The following is a 22,306-nucleotide window of genomic DNA, read 5'->3' as shown; positions in this document are numbered from 1 at the left end:
TAAAACACAACAGGATCGCAGGTCACTGTGAAACAGTACCAATTCATTTAACCAAAGTCACAAAATGATGAAACGAAAACAAATACGGATCACCTAAGGGCACAGAAGCTCATTTAATCTGTTATGAAAAGGAGCACGTCTAACAGAGAGAGAGAGATCAAATTTCAGTCTTGTATTAGCTTACTTAACGAAATCCATTTACTTATTTAACTTCAATCTAAATTCAGTTAATTCTGACCATGTACAAAACTTTCTCAGTAAAATGTAATTCCATTCCTCATACCTTCTTAACTGAAAACACACATTCTACCATACTGAAATGTTTTATTGTTTTCAGTAGCTTTAATTCTATATTTAAATTAGAATCTCTGACTCTTAAAAACCTTAATTTCTAGTGACAACCAAGAGGCAAGTAATACTTACCAAATCTGGAGAAACTATTTTAGATGATTTTTAGAACATAATTATTCTTAGAGTTCACCTAAAAGCTCTTATCTCATTTATATTTACTTTAAAGTTTCATCATATCAAGTTATTTTTCTTGCTGACAAATTTGCAACAGATATAACAAGATTTCATTTAGCTTCTATTAAACCTAGGTGCAGTGAAAGTACTATACTTAATGTTGATGGCTCTAAAGACATGTCCATATTAATTAGAGCAACAAACTTAAACATTAATACTAGGTACTAATTTAATACTAAATATTTCCCGGTTCACGTGAAACTGAAACTCATTTACCTTAATTTCTCTTGTATTTAGAATTGTTTGGTTTGTAAGCGCTTACGTTTCTTTAAGCCAATTAAATAAGGCTCATTTACAGATTAACCTCAGCAATGTTACCCAAAGACAAAAACACATACAAACATACAAACAAACAGAGAGACATAGTTCTCATTTCAAAATTTCAGCCCTGAGTCAGGTACAGCAGTGTAAAACCCATCAGTTTACAAAAGAGGTTGGATTAAAGTTGGGTTTCTGGCAGATGGAACAAATCAAGCTCATTTGTCTAGATGGCTAAACCCTTTCTACTAATATTTATGGTAAACAAGTCAAGTTCTAAATTACTGTACCCTCTTTTACAAAATTTGCATTTTAAGAAGATGGCAGAGATAAGGGTTTTTGAGAAGACCAGATAGGACATTTGTATCTCAAAGGTACAGGCAAGTTTCTCCTAGGATGACTTTGTTTCCCCTTTGTTTAATATTTACAAGCCTCTTAAGATTACTCATATTTATTAGAAAATCAATCAACTTGTTCCCCACTGTCAGTGTTACCCGGGGCTCCTGTGGGGAAATCAGGGTCTGACGCCTCAAGTCCAAGGGAGTCCCCTGGCCTCTTACAGGATATTGGGGCAAGGGAAATTGCCCTGCTGCAGAAGTGGCTCCCAGTCCAAATTGGGTGCCCTGTCAGGTCTTAGATGGTGATACTAAACCAGGTCGTTGTGCCCCGGGTGTTACCACAGAAACTTCTATTTGATCCCAATGGGTAGGGGAAACAGGAGGCAGTGAATATGTTGGCAGCATGGGGGGGGTGGCATTTGGAACAACTGCCAGTGTAGCCTGCTCAGCCACTGGGGGAGCTGGATAGGCTGGGGTGGGGGCTAAGTTTTGAAATAACATGTCCCCACTCTCATTTTCTCCCTCTCCCCCTTGGGTTTCCTTTCAGATCACGGCACTATAAGGTAGTAGTCCTCTGACTCCTTTTCCTCCTGATGCAATAGCATAAATGCTCCTACATATGGAATCTCATCTCTTTTCCCTGCTCTTTTGCAGAACATTTCTAACTGTGAGATTGTATAATAATTGAGTGAGCCATTCAGGGGCCATCGTTCTTCTGATCCTAACATATATTGGGTTCATACACTATTACAGTAGTATATCATGTCTCTCTTAGTCATAGGCTCACGGCTATGTTTTGCCCATTTATCTAATATATGCCCCAAAGGGTTTTCCTTCGGGATAGGTGGAGTATTTCCCATTTTTATCAGTGTGACTACACCAAAACACAAAAGACACAAATTCCGACACAAAAGGCACAAATTCTAGCATCAATGCACACAAAACCAAAACAAAACCAACGAACTAGTTCCCAGATCAGGTAGACTTACCCTACAAAACCAACGAACTAGTTCCCAGTGAACCCGTTCCCAGAATCAGGTAGAGTCCAACAACAATTCCCCCCTCCAACAGGGCACCCCAACCAGATTGGCTTGTCCCGTAAAGGAAAAGCCCAGATTGAGGGGGAATATGTTCCCAGCATGCACACCAAAGGAACTTACCCTCCAGAATCGAATGGAGTCTGTCGACTCGTAGCCCCAAATAGAACGGAAGTTCCCCAGATTGGAACCGAAGTTCCCCAGATGGAACCGAAGTTCCCCAGATTGGAACTGAAGTTCCCAGATGGAACCGTCATTCCCCAAATTGAAGTCTGTCGGTTCTTTGCTTCAGCTGCCAAGCACTGGGGTAGCCGGTGCCGCTTCAGGGAACTTTGAAGGGAAGATCCTCGGGACAAATGGTCCTGGCAGCTGCTAGGGCCTTGCCCCAATATTCCCTGACCGGGCCGGCTACCCACGAGCCACAAGGCTCCTGGCTGGCTCGCCAAATTTGTTACCGAGTCCAAGCTCGCTCTGCTTGCCACACGACAGGCCAATGAATCGGAGATGAGGTATTGAGGCAAGGAATACGACTTTATTCGGAAAGGCGGCAGACTGAGAATATGGCAGACTAGTGTCTCTGAAAAACCATCTTATCTGGGTCTGGATGCCAGTTTCTCTTATAGAATCAGAGAGGGAGAGGCAGTGAGGATGTAAAGTAAAAAGGCAGAATAGAGAGGGAGAGGCAGTGTGGAAGTAAAGTAGAAGGGCCATCAGTCTTGCAAAACATCTCCTGGAATGACCAGCCTTGGTGAGGGGATGTGTTAGTTTCTTTTTTCTTGCAGCCATTCACAGGTGGGCAGTGTTCCCTGAGGCAGGCCATTATGTATGATTATAATAAAGCAATGAAAAGCAAAGGTTAAAGTCAAAGAAACAGATCCAACGTGGAGTCCGATTTAGCTCTTCCCTGTTACAGAATTACATATAATTTTAGAGTTCCTCTTTCTCTTCATCAGAAGCATAATCTAAAGTAATTGGTCTCTTAATGCCTGTCATTCTTCAATATATTTGCAGTGTTGTTAAAAATTTTCAGATTTAAGGATGATAACTCTAGTGACTAAAATGTTATAATCTAAGTGCACATTGTATAAATAAAGCTTAGCATTTGGCAATAAGTTAAAATTTTTATACATTTGGGGAAAGGGGTGGATAGTGTAAATAATTTTCAATTACAACATGGAATAGGATGATGACTTTTTTGTGGTTTGACAAAGGAAATTTAGGTTTTATTTTAATAACTTCATTGAACTGTCAAGCAAATAGGAAAAATGAAAAAATGAAAAAGTCCTCTTGTAGCTGATAAGACAGTGCTGGTTTGGTTCAATTAGTAGTAGGCTCCATGTCTGATTTTATTTGAGCTAAATTAACAAAAATTTTCATTAAAAAAAAAAGATTCAGGATTTTCTTAAGTAATCAAAGACCTGATAAAGATAACATGAAGTACAGTAAATTATTTTGATAAGACACAAAATCTTCGCTTTCCAGGCAGATTACTTAAAAGGCACTTTTTCTCACCAAAAAACACATCTTACATTCCTTACATAGAGAAGTTTCCTGTATTATTTCTAGTAGTTTTAATTATATACATGCTTTAGAATTCTTAACCCTTAGAATCCTTAATTCCTATTTAAAACTAAGAAGTAAGCCATCTGTTACACTAGCATTTTGTGGATTGGTAAATTTATAAATACATTTCATAATTTCTGGAAGTATATTCTTCCTCATAGTAAGTTTATCAATGTTGTACAAAACATATTTATTAACAGAACTATATATCTTTAGCTCCTCTGTAAAGGAAGCCAAATTGGATAAACTTATGATCAGAAGTTAATGTTTCAGCACTTTATCCTATTTGGAAATGATCTAGATATTCAATGAATATCCATCATTTAACTTATCTTAGTATAACTCAGTATAACTTTAGGGTTTCAAGTTGCCAAAAAGATTTTGGAAACTATTTTTAAGTAGACATACTATAAAGCATAATTATTGTTGAAAAGTTCATTTGTAGGGACTTCCCTGGTGGTCCAGTGGTTAGGACTCAGTCCTTTCACTGCTGTGGCTAAGGTTCAATCCCTGGTCAGGGAACTAAGATCCTGCAAGCCATGCAGTGTGGTCAAAAAAAAAAAAAAAAGAAAAAGTTCATTTGTAAGTTCATTTTACTTACATCTATTTAATTTACTTGTTCTTAACAATTATGTTTGGATTATTCATGAAAATTTCATGAAACACTAAACAGCTAACCATCATCTTTGGTTATCTTGCTTGCTAACAAATTCTATAACAGAGATAATAAGAGGAGCTTATTTGACTTGTAGTAAACCTATGTAGAATAAAAGTTGTATGTCTGTGTTATATTTAATGCAGATACTCTAAAGACATTCCTATTTTAAATAAACCAGCAAATTTAAACTAGCTTCCCCCCCAAGATTATCCTAGGTCATGTGACCTTGAAAAACATTTGAATTAGTTTTATATTTCTGAGAGTATGTTTAATTTCTTTACAAATGAATTTTGGCAATACCATCGGAAGGTAGAAGAAATATCACACATCTATAACACACATATAAAGATATACGTAAACATACAGAAGAAAACAGAGATCTTAAATTTTAGCCATGAGATGGGTGTGGATCCAAATTGTGTTTGACAGGAGAAATAAGTTAAGATTACCTGTTCGGATGGCTTAAACTTTTTAGTAGTATTTAAGAGAAAGACTTTTAAGATTTTTCATTTGCCTAGTTTCCAAAATAGACTTTCCCTTTTTTTCCCCTTCTTATAAGAATTACCTCCTTGAAGTTTGCTTTTCAATTGATGGTTCTCAATTCATAGAGAAGACCAATTAGAATATTTAAATCTTAAAGACACGGAGAAAGAATGTAAGTTCCTCCAATGAATAGGGCAGGTTTGGGGATTGGTAAAAAGGATGGGTGGGTGTTTTCTGTTCTTGTTGTAAATCAAGGACAGTTGTTTTTAATTCCTCCCAGACTTGGGTTGCAACCTGAAGGACATCATAGATTGACCCACCAACCTAGCTACTATGTCTCCAATTTGCTTCTTTTTTTTTTTTAAACTTTATTTTATTTATTTATTTTTGGCTGCGTTGGGTCTTCGTTGCTGCGCATGAGCTTTCTCTAATTGCGGCGAGCGGGGGCTGCTCTTCGTTGTGGTGCACGTGCTTCTCACTGCGGTGGCGTCTCTTGTTGCGGAGCATAGGCTCTAGGCGCCAGGCTTCAGTAGTTGTGGCACGTGGGCTCAGTAGTTGTGGCGCATGGGCTTCGTTGCTCCGCAGCATGTGGGATCTTTCCGGACCAGGGCTTGAACCCGTGTCCCCTGCATTGGCAGGCGGATTCTTAACCACTACGCCACCAGGGAAGTCCCCCAATTGGCTTCTTTATATCAGGGATAAGATATTCAACTAAGATGGAAATCAAAAGATTCCTATGTTGTAAATTCAGAGCTGTTTTTGGAAATTTATTTTTCTTCCTCTGGATATATGGTTTCATTTTAGCTTAGGGGAGAGGGCCTAAAAAGAAGTTCCTAACCAACTTTGAATATCAGCTTCCAATTTGGCCAACTTCTAACCATAGAGCTACTTAAAAAAAAAAAAAATCCTTTCAAATATCTTGTCAGGCTTCATCTGGGACAAATGGTAAGTGTTACTGGCAGTAACGAACAACCCCATGGATGCAAGAGGCATCCCCAGAGACAGTGCAAAAGATACTACCCTCCCAAGATCCAGAGCCACTCCTAAAGGTAGCCAAAGGCTTAGACCATTCCCTTGAGAGCTGGTGTGGAAAAAAATGCACAACCTAAAAGTTGAGAACTATGATTTATTCGGTGACATCTCTGAGGACTTAAGGCCGAAAGACAGCCTCTCAGATAGCTGTGAGAGGCTGCTCTGAAGAGGTAAGGGGGGGAGCCAGGATATATAGGAGTTTTGTAACAAAAACCAGGCAGTCAGAACATCAAAAGACTACCTGTTAATTAAAGAAAACCAGACATCTCAAGTTAAGGAATTTAGCGCTTTTCTATGTATGGGAAGATGCAAGAGTCTGGGCTCTTTGAAATCATTCCTCTGCTCTGCACCTTAATATCTAGGGCCAGTATCCTACTTTTTTTCCATCTTGAATCCCCTCAGGGTGCACAGTTGCGGGTGGCTGCCCTGGCTGCTTGGTTTGATGGCTGCTACATCCTTTGTTTACTGATAAGGCAGGCGACATTTTGACCCTAGCTGTGACCCGCATTTCTGCATATGTGAGTAGTGACAACCTATATGCCCCAGGCAGGCAGAAACCTGAACAAAGATCTAAGGACACCAAACTAAACAGACAAGAAGGCAGTAGCTGTCCCTGGGAAAGAAAGGATTGATAACCAATGGGTGTACCCCAAAACTAAATTCACAAGAGCCTGGATTCGGAAAGGAAAGAACAACGAAATTGTACCTTCCTTCCTCAACCAGGCACTACAGAGATCCAGAAAAGCTGACACTGATAAGAATTCTCACCTTTCTCAGGCTTCTGCCAGTTTTCCCAGGATCCCATTTACAGGCTCCAGAGCAAGTGGAGTTTAGAGAGCGCACTACAAAAATCTGACAAGGTTTTCCATTAATTTCAATTTTAGTTTCCCCTTGGCTGTTTAAGGAAATAACTGGTGGCATTTTACCCGAGAACGCCTTGGAGTCCCATCAACCCTGAGAGAGGTCCAGGTGGGGGTGCCCTTCAGGGGTAAATGTGCGAGCATTCGAGTTAGTGTGGAAGGATTTGACAAACTTTCAAGGACATTCTCCCAGTGTCCCAATTGACTGCAAAACAGACATCGAATTCTGGGCCGGTGCTCTGTTGATGGACCCCAAGAGGGTGCAATGGGGGATGCCCCGTGTTTTAGATTTCTGGCCTTGGAGCTGTTGCGGTTATAAGATCACTAACTTGGAAGACTATTGTTTACTATCTTGTAGTCTCTTCAGAGTGGAAAGGCAATTCAGACTGAGAATTAGCAGACAGTGAGTTCTCAGGTAAAGGAGACTAGAGGCAGTAGTAGGAGTCATGTCAGTCTTATGGTCTTTTATCTTAGGCACCTCTTGTGTCTTTAATTTTTTTTGAGATTTTGCAACTGATCTTTCAATGAAGCTGTTTTGGAATCTTGAAGACTTTTGGAGGCCTATTTATTTTTAATTGAAGTATAGTTGATTTACAATGGAGTATAGTTGTGTTAATTAACACAACATTAACACAATGTTGTGTTAATTAACACAACAGTAACACAATGTTGTGTTAATTTCTGCTGTATAGCAAAGTGATTCAGTTACAAATATATATATATATTCTTTTTTTTTTTTTTTTTTAATTACAGGGAAAGAGAGTTTTTTGTTGTGTTTTGTTTTAACTTTTTTTGGGGGGGGTTTATTTTTATTTATGGCTGTGTTGGGTCTTCGTTTCTGTGCGAGGGCTTTCTCTAGTTGCGGCAAGTGGGGGCCACTCTTCATCACGGTGCGCGGGCCTCTCACTGTCGCGGCCTCTCTTATTGCGGAGCACAGGCTCCAAACGCGCAGGCTCAGTAAATTGTGGCTCACGGGCCTAGTTGCTCTGTGGCATGTGGGATCTTCCCAGACCAAGGCTCGAACCCGTGTCCCCTGCATTGGCAGGCAGATTCTCAACCACTGCGCCACCAGGGAAGCCCAATATATATATATTCTTTACATTCTTTTCCATTATGGTTTATCACAAAATATTGAATATAGTTCCCTGTGCTATACAGAAGGACCTTGTTGTTTATCCATTCTATATATAACAGTTTGCATCTGTAACCCCAAAGTCCTACTCCATCCCTCCCCCACCCCACAGACCACACGTCTGTTCTCTATGTCTGTGAGTCTGTTTTGTATATAAGCTCATTTCTGTCATATTTTAGATTCCACATATAAATGATACCATATGGGGACTTCCCCGGTGGCGCAGTGGTTAAGAATCCACCTGCTAATTCAGGGGACACGGGTTCGAGCCCTGGTCCGGGAAGATCCCACATGCCGCAGGGCAACTAAGCCCATGCGCCACAACTACTGAGCCTGTGCTCTAGAGCCTGTGAGCCACAACTACTGAGCCCGCGTGCCACAACTACTTAAGTCCGTGCACCTAGAGCCCGTGCTCTGCAACAAGAGAAGTCACCTCAATGAGAAGCCTGCACACTGCAAGCCAAGAGTAGTCCCCACTCACCGCAACTAGAGAAAGCCTGCACGCAGCAAAGACCCAAAGCAGCCAAAAATACATATAAATAAATAAATAAATTTATATATAAAAAAAGATACCATGGACATTTTAAAAAAATCAATGATATCATATGGTATTTGTCTTTCTCCTTCTGACTTACTTCACTTAGTATGATAATCTCTAGTTGCATCTATGTTGCTGCAAATGGCATTATTTTGGTCTTTTTTATGCCTGAGTAGTATTCCATTGTATATATATTCCATTGTATATGTGTACCACATCTTCTTTATCCATTCATCTGTTGATGGACAGTTAGGTTGTTTCTGTGTCTTGGCTATTGTGAATAGTGCTGCTATAAACATACGGGTGCATGTATCTTTTTGAATTATAGTTTTGTCAGGATATATGCCCAGGAGTGGGATTGCTAGATCATATGGTAATTCTATTTTTAGTTTTCTTTTTCTTTTTTTTCCTTTTTTTTTTGGCTGTGCCGCACGGCATGCAGGATCTTAGTTCCCTGACTAGGGATGGAACCTGTGCCCCCTGCAGTGGAAGCATGGAGTCTTAACCACTGGACCACCAGGGAAGTCCCATATTTTTAGTTTTCTGAGGAACCTCCATACTATTTTCCACAGTGGCTGCATCAACTTACATTCCCACCAACAGTATAGGAGGAGAACACTACCACTTTCAATGATTTGTTAATCAATCAACTAACTAACCAAGTTTATATGGAGTGCTACTATGTGCCAGGCACCAGGCAAGGCCTGGGAGTGAGTGGTGGATCCTTGAGCTTTGCTATTCACCGTCTTGTAGGGAAGGCAGAGGGTAAACAGCAATCCAGTGGGTGGAATGCCGAGGAAGAGCAATTTAGATGCTCTGGCAAAGTTTGCTCTTCTGGAATCTCATCTGCAGAAAACCTGAACCAGGAGGCTGAGTTCCCAGTTGACATCTCTCCCAGGACAGCTACCTGAATCAGAGAAGGAACTAACTCTTCAGCCAGACTAATATATGTCCTCAATTTAATACTGCTAAATGGTGGGACTTCCCTGGTGGTCCAGTGGTTAAGAATCCACCTTCCAATGCAGGGGACACAGGTTCAATCCCTGGTCGGGGAGCTAAGATTCCACATGCCACGTGGAACGGCCAAAAAATAAAAAAATAAAATAAATAAAATAAATAAAAATTTTAAAAATTTAAAAATAAATTATACCTCAATAAAACTGACTTTCAAAAATTATACTTTGGGGAGCTTAACTAGAAGATGGAACCAAAAATATATAGGTAACAACAACAGCAAAGATGGAAGAATATGATTCTAAGTTAAAGTATTCTAAGATCCATTTTTGCATAGGAGGAGTATAGAAATCTTAATTTACTTTAGATATTATGTTAGGTATCTCTGTTTAAAAATGTAGGGGTAACCAATAAAGGGCAGAAATAAAATACAGGCATCTCTTGCTTAACATCAGTAATCTGTGTTAGAAATCAGATGTTCTGTGTGAAAACACAGACCAGAAGGAAGTGTAGTTCCCATTATTTTAAATGGGAAAAATTATAATGCATGATGTGTCAACACCAAACCCCAAACAATTTCCTAAAACATAAATAAAATACAGTGAAACACCTGTACACAAGCAACAGTCTACTGTATTAAGATTTAATATGATTAACCAGCAGTAGCAGCGGCACTTACATCTGTCCCAAGTCTGGGCGAGGGGAGAACTAGGCAGCCCTGTACCACAGGCCCTCACACTTTCTTTCTTTCTTGAAGAAACACAAAACCCTTGAGATTCATGTACTGTATGACGGAGAAAAAAAAAGTACTTAATGTTCCCCCCAAAACAGATAGTATATTTTGTACTTTGTAAAGTGTTCATTAAAATGGAAGAAAAAAATGAAAAAACCAAAAGATTTAATACGATTAAAACCACTGCTTCCTTCAAACAGTGTAGTACCAACATAAAGATAGACATACAGACCAACAGAACAGACTATAGACTAGAAAGCCTAGAAATAAAGCCACACATATATGGTCAGTTGATTTTCAGCAAGGATGCCAAAACCATTCAATGGGGGAAAAGACAGTCTTTTCAATAAATGGTACTGGGACAACTGGATAGCCACATACAAAAGATTGAAGTTGGACCCTTACCTTATACCATGTACAAAAATTAACTCAAATAGATTAAAGACCTAAACATAAGAGCTAAAACTATAAAACTGTTAGAAAAAAACACAGGGGAAAAGCTTTACGCCATTGTATTTGGCAATAATTTCTTGGATATGACACAAAAGCACAGGCAACAAAAGAAAAAATTGATAAATCTGACTTCATCAAAATTTACAACATTTGTGCATCAAAGGACACTAACAAGAGAGTGAAAAGACAACCCACTGAATGAGAGAAAATATTTACAAATCGCATATCTGATAAGAGATTAATATTCTGAGAATATAAAGAACTCCTACAACTCAACAACAAACAAGCAACCCAATCCAAAAATGAAGAAAGGCTGTGAATAGACATTTCTCCAAAGAAGATGTATGAACATCAATAAGTCCATGAAAAGATGTTTAACATCCCTAGTCATTAGGGAAATGCAAATTAAAACCACAATGAAATACCACTTCATAGCAAGTAAGATGACAATTAAAACAAAACAGAAAATAACAAGTGTTGGCAAGGATGTGGAGAAATTAGAACGCTTGGCACTGCTGGTGGGAATGTAAAATCGTGCAGCTGCTGTGGAAAACAGTTTGGTGGTTTCTCAAGAAGTTAAACATAGGATTACCATATGATCTAGCAATTTCAGTTCTAGGTATATAGCCAAAAGAATTGAAAGCAGGGACTCAGATGGTTATTTGCACACCAACGTTCATAGCAGTGTTATTCCCAATAGTCAAAAGGTAGAAGCAACACAAATGTCCATCAACAGATAAATGGATAGACAAAATATATTATATACATAAAATGAAATATTAACTTTAAAAAAGAATACAATTTTGATACATGCTACAACATGGACGAACCTGGGAAACATTATGCTAAGGAAAATAAGCCAGACACAAAAGGACAAATATTGTATGATTCCACTTGGATAAGGTACCTAGAATAGGCCAATTCATAGACAGAAAGTAGAACAGAGGTTACCAGGGGCTGGGGGACACAGAAGAAATAGGGAGTTATTGTTTAATAGGTACAGAGTTTGTTTGAGATGATGGAAAAGTTCTGGAAATGGAAGTGGTGATGGTTGCACATTGTGGTTGTACTTGATGCCACTGACTGTACACTTAAAAATGGTTAAAAAAGTTTTGTTATGTATATTTTACTACACACAAAAAGCAAAACCAGAAACCACTGCTTCCTAACCACCAAATAAATGATGCTGCTGTTAGCAAATGAGAGCCTTGTGTGTAACAGCCCGATACCATGATACTTCCCTTAGCACCAACATCTCAGAGGCACACCCATTTTGTTGATGTGGAGGCAAAATTTACAAAGAACACTTCATTCTGATATTCTACCAATAGTGGCTGGAATATTGCTTGAGCTATTTCCTACACTGAGTTCTGTTTAAAACATTGTGCTGAGTTTTAGGGATGTAAATATAAAATTTTCTTATCTAAATATTGGTCAGAAAATGTTGCGTTGAGGGGTAAGATACTTGTGTGATGTTCTGGTATTGAAAACCAAGAGGATTCTCATGGTAAATGTCTCACAAAGCATGAATTACAGATCTTCCAAACTAAGAGAAGAAAAAACCAAGAATAAAGAAAACTAAACCATTAAAATAGAAGGCTTGGAAGGAGAAAAAAGATGCATAGAGAAAGCATAGTAAATGTAAAACACAAAATTAGATGGTAGAAATAAGTTCACATTGATCAATAATCACAATAAATGTAAACAGATCAATGTTTACCTATTATAAGACAGAGACTTTAATACTGGATTTTTTTTATGAAACTTTTTGATTTTTACAAAAGATACTCCAAAAACATAATGACAGAAAGACTAAAGATGAAAGACTATACTTCAGGGAAATACTAGTCAAAAGAATGCTAGTATGCATCTATAATAATAACTTCATCTCAATATATGTAGCAAAAAATCAATAGACTCACAAGGAGAAACTGGTAAATCAGCAATCATAATGGGAGATTTTCCTCCCCAACATTTTTTAATGAAAAATTTCCAATGTACCACAGGCTGGAAGAATCTTAGAGCATACATCCAAATACTTACTGTCTAATTCTACCAATAACAGTTTTACTCTGTATTTGCTTTTTCACAGGTCTATCAATCTCTCCATCTTTCTATTCATTTATTAAGCCATCTTATTTTGCATGCATTTCAAAGTAAATTCAGTTCCTTTTCCCTTAAAGACTTCATTAAATAAGGTCGAATATCTGATTGCAATTTTTTCTTTTGAAATGAATTTTATATACAACAAAATACACAAATCTTAAGTGTGTATTTGCTGAGTTTTGACAACTGCATATATCTGTGTAACCTAAACTCCACGCAAGATACAGAACATTACCATCATTCCATAAAATTCTCTCATCTCCTTTCTTAGTCAATCATAATGGGAGATTTTAACACACTTCTCAGAAATGCATGGACCAAGCAGACAGAAAAAAAAAAAGAGTAATGATCTACAAAATGTGAACAATGCAATTAACAGACTTGAGCTAAGAGACATAGAAAGAACTTCCTTCCATTAACAGGGAGAGCATATTCTTTGAAAGCACATTTATGAAAATGAACCATGTACTAGGCCTCAAAGGGATATTCCACAGACTCCAAAGTATGAGTGTCACACAGACCACATTCTCTGACCACAAAGCTAGCAAACCCATCTTGCCATGGCTTGGGAAGATCTTGCCTGGGCATGGAGCCAACCATGGATGGAAAAGCAGGGTCCATGGGTAGATGTTGTCTCCCAACCCTATCACATGAGCTGCTGGATCCTATTGGAACCTATTCCTGCTTATGCCAGTTTTTATTGGGTCTCTGTCATTTGCAACCCAAGAGTTCTGAATAAAACAGATACTTCCCAGGTGAGACATGGTACAGCTATGAAGGCATCTTGCTATTGAATGAACAATTCTTCACACGTAAAGTTTGTTTCAAGTATAGAGCCCATTATTTCATCACCCATGAAAGAATACATATTTTTTAATGATGTCCTCTTTATAGATGAAACAACTGAGATTCCAAAAGTTGAATGACTCATTCAATATCACAGCTCCAGTGAGCCCCTTCACATGGCTTTGAAAATCTCTGAGTGAACCTCTGTCATCCTAACTCTACTCCATCTGTTTCCTTGTTCCTGCACTAGACAGTGAGTTCCTCCAGGGCAGGGACCGGGTCTTCCTCATCTTTGTGTCCCCACTGCCTAGCAAAGGACCTGTCAAGTAGAAGATGTCACTGACACTTACTAGCTGAGTGGTTGAAGGAATGAATGACTTATCAAGTCAAAGAGCAAGATTTAGTGTGTGAGTTTGAGGGAGAAAGAGAAAGAAATGGCCTTCCTTAGGACTCTTTCAGGGACATGAGACAGAAAACTAATTCAAACCATTGTAAAGAAAAGAGGGGGATTTAAGAAAACCATAGAATGACAGGCATAACTTTCCCCACAGGCTCTTATAAGTATTAAGAACCTCTTCGGACTTCCCTGGTGGTGCAGTGGTTAAGAATCCGTCTGCCAATGCAGGGGACACGGGTTCGAGCCCTGGTCCAGGAAGATCCCACATGCCATGGAGCAACTAAACCCGTGTGCCACAACTACTGAGCCTGAGCTCTAGAGCCCGCGAGCCACAACTGCTGAGCCCTAGTGCCACAACTATTGAAGCCTGCACGCTTAGAGCCCATGCTGAGCAACAAGAGAAGCCACTGCGATGAGAAGCCCGCGCACCGCAACGAAGAATAGCCCCCGCTCGCTGCAACTAGAGAACGCCCGCACACAGCAACTAAGACCCAACGCAGCCATTAAAAAAAAAAAAAGAAGAAACTCTTCATCTCTCTGAGGATATGTTGGCCCATTCTCTTGGTCTTTGCCATGGGACGGTGAACATGTAGCATCCTTACAGCTTATAATCCAAGGAATGAAGAGCTGAGACTTGAACCCAGATGGTCTGATGCCAGTAACCACATGATACGGACATAAAAAGGAAACCCGGGTGGTTGAGAAGAATTGAATCCACTCTACAGAATAATCTATACAGCATGGTAGTTAAGAATGCGGGCTCCACCTAGGGATAAATATCAGCTGTTTCACTTGCTAGAGGTGTGATTTTGGGGAAGTAATTTTTTTTTCTTTTTTGCCACGCCTCACAGCACGCAGGATCTTACTTCCCCAACCAGGGATCAAACCTGTGCCCCCTGCAGTGGAAGTGCAGAATCTTAACCACTGGACTGCCAGGGAAGTCCCTGGGGAAGTAATTTAACTTCTGTGTCCTCGTCTGTAAAATGGGCATACCTCATTGTCCTCATGTGTAAAACAGTACACATCTGTATTAGTTTGCTAGGGCTACCATTATAAAATACTACAAGCTGCGTGGCTTAAACAACAGAAATTTATTTTCTCACTGTTCTGGAGGTGAAAAGTCCAAGATCAAGGTGTTAGCAAGTTTGATTTCTTCTGAGGCCCCTCAGAAGGTGGCTCCTTTCTTGCTATGTCCCCCATGGTCATCATCTAGTCTCTGTCTTAATCTCCTCTTAAAAGGACACCAGTGATACTGGATTAGGGCCCACCCATATCACCTCACTTTACCTTAATCACCTCTTTAAAGGCCCTATCTCCAAACAGTCACATTTTGAGGTATTGGAAGTTAGGACTTGAACATATGAATTTGGGGGTGGGGGAGAGGGATATACTTCAGCCCATAACACTACCTCTTAGGGTTATTGTGAAGATTAAATGAGACAATATATCTAAAGCAAAGATCAGGGGACCTAGAATGCTGTAAGAGCTTAATAACCGTTCAATGTAACTGAACACTTACTTTAGGCGTAAGGGTATCTGACAAGTCACAAATCTTTCTCTGCTAGGATATTGGCTGGAAGTGCCCTGGGGGCTTCTCTCATCCAGGTGCTCAGTCCAGGATCATCTTTGCCTTATGGTCAATAGTCCCCAACTTGAGCTCACAACTGTTCTGTTCTGTTCTTCCTGTGGAGAGTTCTCAGACTTCCTTTCTGTAACTGCTCCAAGGTTAGTCTTGAAAACGAGGAGACATTCTGTCCCAGCTACTTATAGATCTGCGAGTGCCTTCAATACCACTGTAATTTCTACTCCTTGGGCAAGCCACTTATTAAAATTTAATGACAATCACTTACATTTATAAAGCCATTTTCAGTTTACAAAGCTCTTTGCCATGCATTCTCTCTCTTGATCCTCATAACATCTGTAGGAAGGAAGGATGTTTTTCTCTATTTTATAAATGAAGAAAATGAGGCTGTGAGGAGTAGCATCACCATCCTAGGTCACACAGTGGCAGAGATGCACCTCAAATTCTTGTCTTTGGGTTCCAATATGTCAGGAGTAGCTCACCCTTTCAGGCATTTTTCTACAATATAAATAATCCAGTACACCAGCCCGGGTTGGGGGAGATGTAGGTAAATTATTTGGGACTATTTTGACTGGAAGTGACAAAAACCCAACTCAAACTGGCTTCAGCAAAAACTGAATTCATTGGTCTACCTAACAGAACAATCCAGAAGCAGGTCTTCAGGCAAGGATGGATCCAGGTGCTCAAATTATGTCACCAGGACTGTCTCTCTCCACTTCTTAGCTTCTCTTTGTGTTCACTTTATTCTTAGACAATCTCTCTGCTTGGGGTGTCAAAGATGCCCCCCTGTGGTTGAAGCTGAAGCCCCAGCTCAACAAACTCAGTAAAAGGGGAACAATCTCTTTCTTGTAAACTGCAACAAATGACCTGGATATCATTCTCAACTATCTGGATTGGCTTATGAGCCAATCATTGTGTCTAGAACAATGGAACATGTTCATTGTCCAGGCCTGATCATTTGCCCCACTCTGGAGAGGATTAGGGTGAGTCTCACCAAATCCAAGGCCTGAGTGAGGGGGAAAGGAGTTTCTTTAAAGACAAAGTACTGATGTCAGAAGCGGTGTGGGTGGCAGGCAGCTCTCTCCAGGGTGTCATCGCTCTGCAGAGCTAGAACAGAGCAACCAGTGAGGAGCTGGGGGCCCATCTTAGCAAGAACTCTCAGTTCTTCCCTGGAGAGAGAGTAGTAAGTGGACTTCTGTGATTTTTTTCCTGGAGTGCCTAGCTTGGCTCATCAGGATAGGAAAAAAGACAATAATTCATGGCAGAATAAGGAGAAAAGATGGAACTTCTGGCTCTGGTAACTTATATTCAGAACAGTATCCACACCAGGACCACCCACAGAAGGAGACTTTGAGGTGCCCTTTGAGGATGACTTCCCTCCCCCCTCTTGCCAGCACCTTCTGTCTCCCCATGAAGCTGTGAGCTCCAGGAGGGCAGGGACCACGTCTGCTTTACCCACCATCTTCTCCCAAGGCCTAGCATAGTACTGTGCTGGCACACTGCAGGAGCCTATCACATATTCATTGGGTGGATGAAAAAAATTAATGAATCAGGTTGATCACTTGAATTGGCAGGATGGACTCACCTCTTTGTACAAGTCAATCCCCCTCTTTGGCCTCTGTTCTCCATCTGTCAAGTGGGAGAAGGTGTAGAATGAGACTCTCTTCACAGCCCCTTCCAGCTCATGCTTCTGGGATCTTAGGGTTCTCAGGAGACAGCCTGGACGCCTCTTCCAGGAACCAGAGGAAGGGGAAACCAAATTGACTGAGCATACTGTCTCAGGTGAGATGACTTCACATGGGTCTGTGGTCCCCAAATTGTGGGGGACTGCACATTTTTTTTTTTTTTTAAATTTAGGAAGGAAATAACACTGCCTGTTTCTTATTTTGCCAAATAAGGCCACGGCGGGGGGCGGGGGGAGGCGGAAAACAACTGCCATTAACTATCATCATCATTTCTTTAAAAAATGGAATTTTTTATACCAGGAAGGCAGGAAGTACTTCATCTCAGAAACAAAACAAAACAAAACAAAAAAACAGTCCCTCTACCCCGGGAAAAAATACAGGTGGCAACCTCACATGATGATAATTATGTGTGTTTTTTTGCAGATAGATCTAAATTTCACCAGACTGATACCTGTGTATGGTCCAGCATTTGGAACCTACTAACAGAGATTATTTTCACTACCTCTCAACACCTGTGAAGTGGGGCTTAACCTGCCCACTTTACAGAAGGGGAAACAGAGGTTCAGAGAGCAAGTGCAAGGTCACAGAGACAGTTACGTAGTAGTCAGAGTTTTCTGGATGCCAACCCAGATCATCTTGGCAGATCCTAAGCCAAAAGGTATTTCACTGCAGGGAAGAAATGACCTGCACTGGCTCCCTTGGAGTGTCCCCTCGTATTCTCGGGCCTAACCGCGAACTGCCTGGACCGGTATGCTCTGTTCTTTAACACACCCTCCTGATGTGTCCGCTTCATGCCAGGCACTGGGAGAGGGTAGGGAGAGAAACCAACACGTTCCCAGCCTCCTTTTCTCCTGTTCCCCATACTCACCCCGGGTCCCGCTCTCCAGGCCCAGCTCCACACACTGGCGGCCAACGAATCCCCACCGCGGGCGTGGGCCGCTAACAGTTTAGGAGGTTCCCTCTCCCAGAGGTGCTGGCAATTTCCTAGGAGACTCTGGGAACCTTCAACGCCTCCAAGACCCAAAGGACTGGAAGCGTAACGGTGCCACTCGAGAGACACTGTGGTAGGCTGTACCCCCGGTAATTTGGGAGCAAGGCATCAGTTCAAACGCTGTGAACTAGCACCCTGTTCTGCCCCTCCCCCGTTCCCATGGGCTTTGCGTGGCCCCACAATGGCACAGCTCCGGCCGGAAGGAGGGGGTCCCCCGAATTAGAAGGCCTTACTGTGGCGGAGGCTTACTGCTCCGGCTGGGGGACCCCAGGGACCGTGCCGACCCCTCTCCGGGACTGGCAGACACCCGAGCTCCCTTTCCTGTTCCGCTCCGCCCCGCACGCCGGCGGCAGGAACGCGCCTCCGTCGGGCCGCGCCGGTGCCCGAGAGCTCGCGCCTCCGCGCGGGAGCGCGCCCCGGGGAGAGCCCGAGCAAGATGGAGGCCGCGCCGAGGCCGCCGCCTGGGCCCGGGAAGCCGCCGCTCGGAGCGCCGAGCCGCGGCGCCTAGGCCGTGCCAGTCCCGGACCCACTGCTTCGGACCGGGCCCAGGTTGGTCTCCCCGCACCCCCTTCCCGCGGCCGCAGCCTCCGCGCGCGTCCGGCCTGGGCGCGCGGCAGCCGCCCCCCCCACCCCCCAACCCCTGGCCCTACCCGGGCCTGGCCGCTCCCCCGCGCCCCGGGGACAGCCCCTGCCCACTGCCCGCCCCTCGCGGCTCGGGCTGCCTGCCGGCGCCTGTCCCTCATCCCCTTGGCCTGGAAAACCTCTCTCCCTGTAGCCCTGGCCCGCCAAACCTAGGCTCCCCCCAGCCCTGTCTTCGGCGGGACCCTCCCAACCCCCCCGCCCCGTGTTCAGACCCTGCGGCCCCGGCCCCCGATGTCCCTCTAGCCTCATCCTGGTTCCTGCACTTCGCCCTCCCTGTCCCAGCCCCCATATCACCTTCCCAGTCCCCTGGCACTAGCCCCTTACATCCCCTTCTTACCCCCTCGTAGAAGCGCCCACCCCCCTCTCCACAGCCCCTTTCTAGACACCCAATACCAGACCTCCTTTTACCCCGAACACCAGCCCCCAGATTCCCTTCCGAGCTCCCTGTAAAACCCTGCTGCTAATTCTCCGCTGCCGGTCTCCAGCCTCCATTCCATCTCCCCACGGTCCCCTCTTACTTCGCCGGTACCAGCCCCCAAGCCCCCTCCCCAACGCCACCGTAACCACTTTCTAGCGCCCCGCCTCCAGCTCTCCTATGCTCCTTCCAGCTTCCTCATCCCAGCCCCCCAACTTTCACATGGCCTCTTCTTATGTCCCCGAATTGGAGATCTTTGCCAGTCTCCCCCTACCCTGACACCTTCCCAGTACTCTCATGACCCCCTCCTAGCTCCTCCATACCAGCCCCCGGGTCCCCTCAGCTCCGCCTCAGGCCCCGCCCTCGCGGGTTCCTTGGCTCAGGGTCGCTTCTCGCGTGCGTCCCCAGCTCCCGCCCGGCAGCCCGGCGGTCGGTCCCGGGCCGGCGGCCCCCGCAAGCCGCCGCCGGCCCCGCCCCCGGGCACCATGCTGCCCTCGCAGGAGGCCTCCAAGCTCTACCACGAGCACTACATGCGGAATTCGCGGGCCATCGGTGTGCTATGGGCCATCTTCACCATCTGCTTCGCCATCATCAACGTGGTGGTCTTCATCCAGCCGTACTGGGTGGGCGACAGCGTGAGCACCCCCAAGCCTGGCTACTTCGGCCTCTTCCACTACTGTGTGGGCAGCGGGCTGGCGGGCCGCGAGCTCACCTGCCGCGGCTCGTTCACCGACTTCAGCACTATCCCGTCCGGCGCCTTCAAGGCGGCCGCCTTCTTCGTGCTGCTCTCCATGGTGCTGATCCTCGGCTGCATCACCTGCTTTGCTCTTTTCTTCTTCTGCAACACGGCCACGGTCTACAAGATCTGCGCCTGGATGCAGCTCTTGGCAGGTAGGGGAGGGGCGGGGGTGGGACTCCTAGAACAGACGCTGAGGAAGGGGCTTCTTCCTTCCAGGACCCCTTCTTGGAGGAGTCAGAGACAGATTCTGCTCCTCTGTCTAAAGACACACCTCCTTCGCTGACTCTAAGCAGCCACTGGGGAGGGGATTCTATGAGAGAGACACCTTGGGGCAGAGGGCAGAGCCTTAGAACTGGGTCTCTAGGTCTGTGTGCTTGGATGTGGGCAGATTGCGTTTATTGATGGGTGAGCATTATGTCTGAGTTTCTGAGGGTCTCTGAGAAAGAGACCCTTGGCTCTTAGGGGAAATAACTATCTGAATGAGGAGTTACTCTAGGTGTGAGCAATTTCTGTTGCATTGAAAAATGCATGAGGGGCTTCCCTGGTGGTCCAGTGGTTAAGATTCTGTGCTCCCAATGCAGGGGGCACGGGTTTGATCCCTGGTAGGGGAACTAAGATCCCGCATGCCACACAGCGCGGCCTAAAAAATTAAAAACAAACAAAAAAATGAGATGGGGAATCAAGAGATCTGACAGTGACCTTTAACTTGCTAACGTTATCAATTTGGATGTTTCACTTTACTTCTCTGAGGCTCAGTTTCCTCATCTGTAAAACAGTGGAGAAGAGTCCAAGAACTCATGAAAGAGTAATTTATAAACTATAAAGTTGGGAAAAGATGGACGGTGGTGGTAAGACAAAGCTGTCTCTAGTGTCTGTCCAATGTTTGAAGTGTAGGTGGTTGACAACACCTGGCAACATGGGCCTCTGGAGAGCAGATCTCCAGCCTCCCACCCCCACCAAGGCAGGAAGGGTTCTGGTGCCATACCTAGCGGGAATGAGTCTCTGGGACCCTCTGAAATGTTTGGCTAAGACAGACACCTTGCCCTAAAAACCAGAGAAGGGCCTTTTGGGAGTAAGAACTGCTGAGACAGTTTTCCAGGATCCATTAGAGTCCCCCATCACTGCCTACCTTTCAATCGAAGACAGGTTTTGAAGATTCAGCAACTTGGGCATTTGCCTAATTGCAGGCAGGGAAGAAAGTTGGGCTGAGGACAGTTGGGCCAGGGGATGGCAGGGATGGAGGAGGAGGGCCGATGAAGACTGGTGAAGGAAAAAGTTTAGAGCCTTCCAGGGTTGGGAAAGAGAAGGGAAAATGTGATGATCATGCAGCAGAGATGGTTTTTAAAAATAAGCACCTCAGGATATTCAACAAGTGTCAGCCCCTTCAAAAGAGACCTCCTGAAGAAGCTGTTCTGTCACTTGCTGATGGTTCCACACCTCAAAACATTGTAGGAAACTGTCTTTTGGATTGTGGGGTGTATACTCTTGAACATCGTCCTTGAGGGGAAACCTCTATTTTTTAAAAAAAAATTAAATTATTTATTTTTGGCTTCATTGGGTCTTCGTTGCTGCGCGCGGGCTTTCTCTAGTTGCGGTGAGCGGGGGCTACTCTTCGTTGCGGTGCACGGGCTTCTCATTGAGGTGGCTTCTCATGTTGCGGAGCACGGGCTCTAGGCGCGTGGGCTTCAGTAGTTGTGGCACGCGGGCTCAGTAGTTGTGGCTGGAGGGCTCTAGAGTGCAGGGTCAGTAGTTGTGGCGCACAGGCTTAGTTGCTCCGCGGCATGTGGGATCTTCCTGGACCAGGGATTGAACCCGTGTCCCCCTCATTGGCAGGCGGATTCTTAACCACTGTGCCACCAGGGAAATCCCAAACCTCCATTTTTTAAAGGAGGACTATGATTTTTGGAAATGGCCAAGTGTAGAAAACAATGGATGGGAGTTCCCTGGTGGCACAGTGATTAAGACTCCACGCTCCTGATGCACGGGACCCGGGTTCAATCCCTGGTCAGGGAACTAGATCCCACATGCGTGCCGCAACTAAGAGGTCGCATGCTACAACTAAGCAGCGCACCAGCCGCAACTAAGGAGCCCGCCTGCCGCAACTAAGACCCAGCACAACCAAATAAATAAATTAATTTAAAAAATTTAAAAAAAGAAAACACAATGGGTGATCAAATTGAGAATTGTCACTTGAGATGAAAGCCAAGGTGTGAAGGCAAAATCATGAGGCTGGTTTGCTTCCCCAAGAGGACTGTTACAAATGCTGGGAGGAATTTCTGGCCCGTTGGAAGAATTGTTCAAACTCCCAAAAGGACTACCTTGCAGAAGGCAGCATTTATTCAGTGTGGACATTCTAGTGGGCTTGCTCCAACTGACTTAGGTGGAGGTCTTTTAAGATT

At 43.6% G+C, this 22,306-nt stretch overlaps 1 protein-coding gene across 1 annotated transcript in view; it reads left to right on the top strand.

Moving 5' to 3' along the window:
* The first annotated feature begins 17,991 nt into the window (after positions 1 to 17,991).
* LHFPL4 (LHFPL tetraspan subfamily member 4) overlaps positions 17,992 to 22,306 on the top strand; it is a 31,829-nt gene continuing 27,514 nt past the window's right edge. The window contains exons 1-2 of the mRNA XM_082415607.1: positions 17,992 to 18,660; positions 19,577 to 20,059. Of these exons, the coding sequence (XP_082271733.1) occupies positions 19,654 to 20,059 (406 nt within the window). The 5' untranslated portion in view covers positions 17,992 to 18,660; positions 19,577 to 19,653. The remainder of the gene's footprint in view (positions 18,661 to 19,576; positions 20,060 to 22,306) is intronic.

Source organism: Balaenoptera physalus (assembly GCF_965194825.1).
Source record: "Balaenoptera physalus genome assembly, chromosome: 11".
NCBI lineage: Eukaryota > Metazoa > Chordata > Mammalia > Artiodactyla > Balaenopteridae > Balaenoptera > Balaenoptera physalus.
The sequence above is the reverse complement of the archived record's forward strand: the minus strand, read 5'-3'. Positions and strand labels throughout refer to the sequence as shown.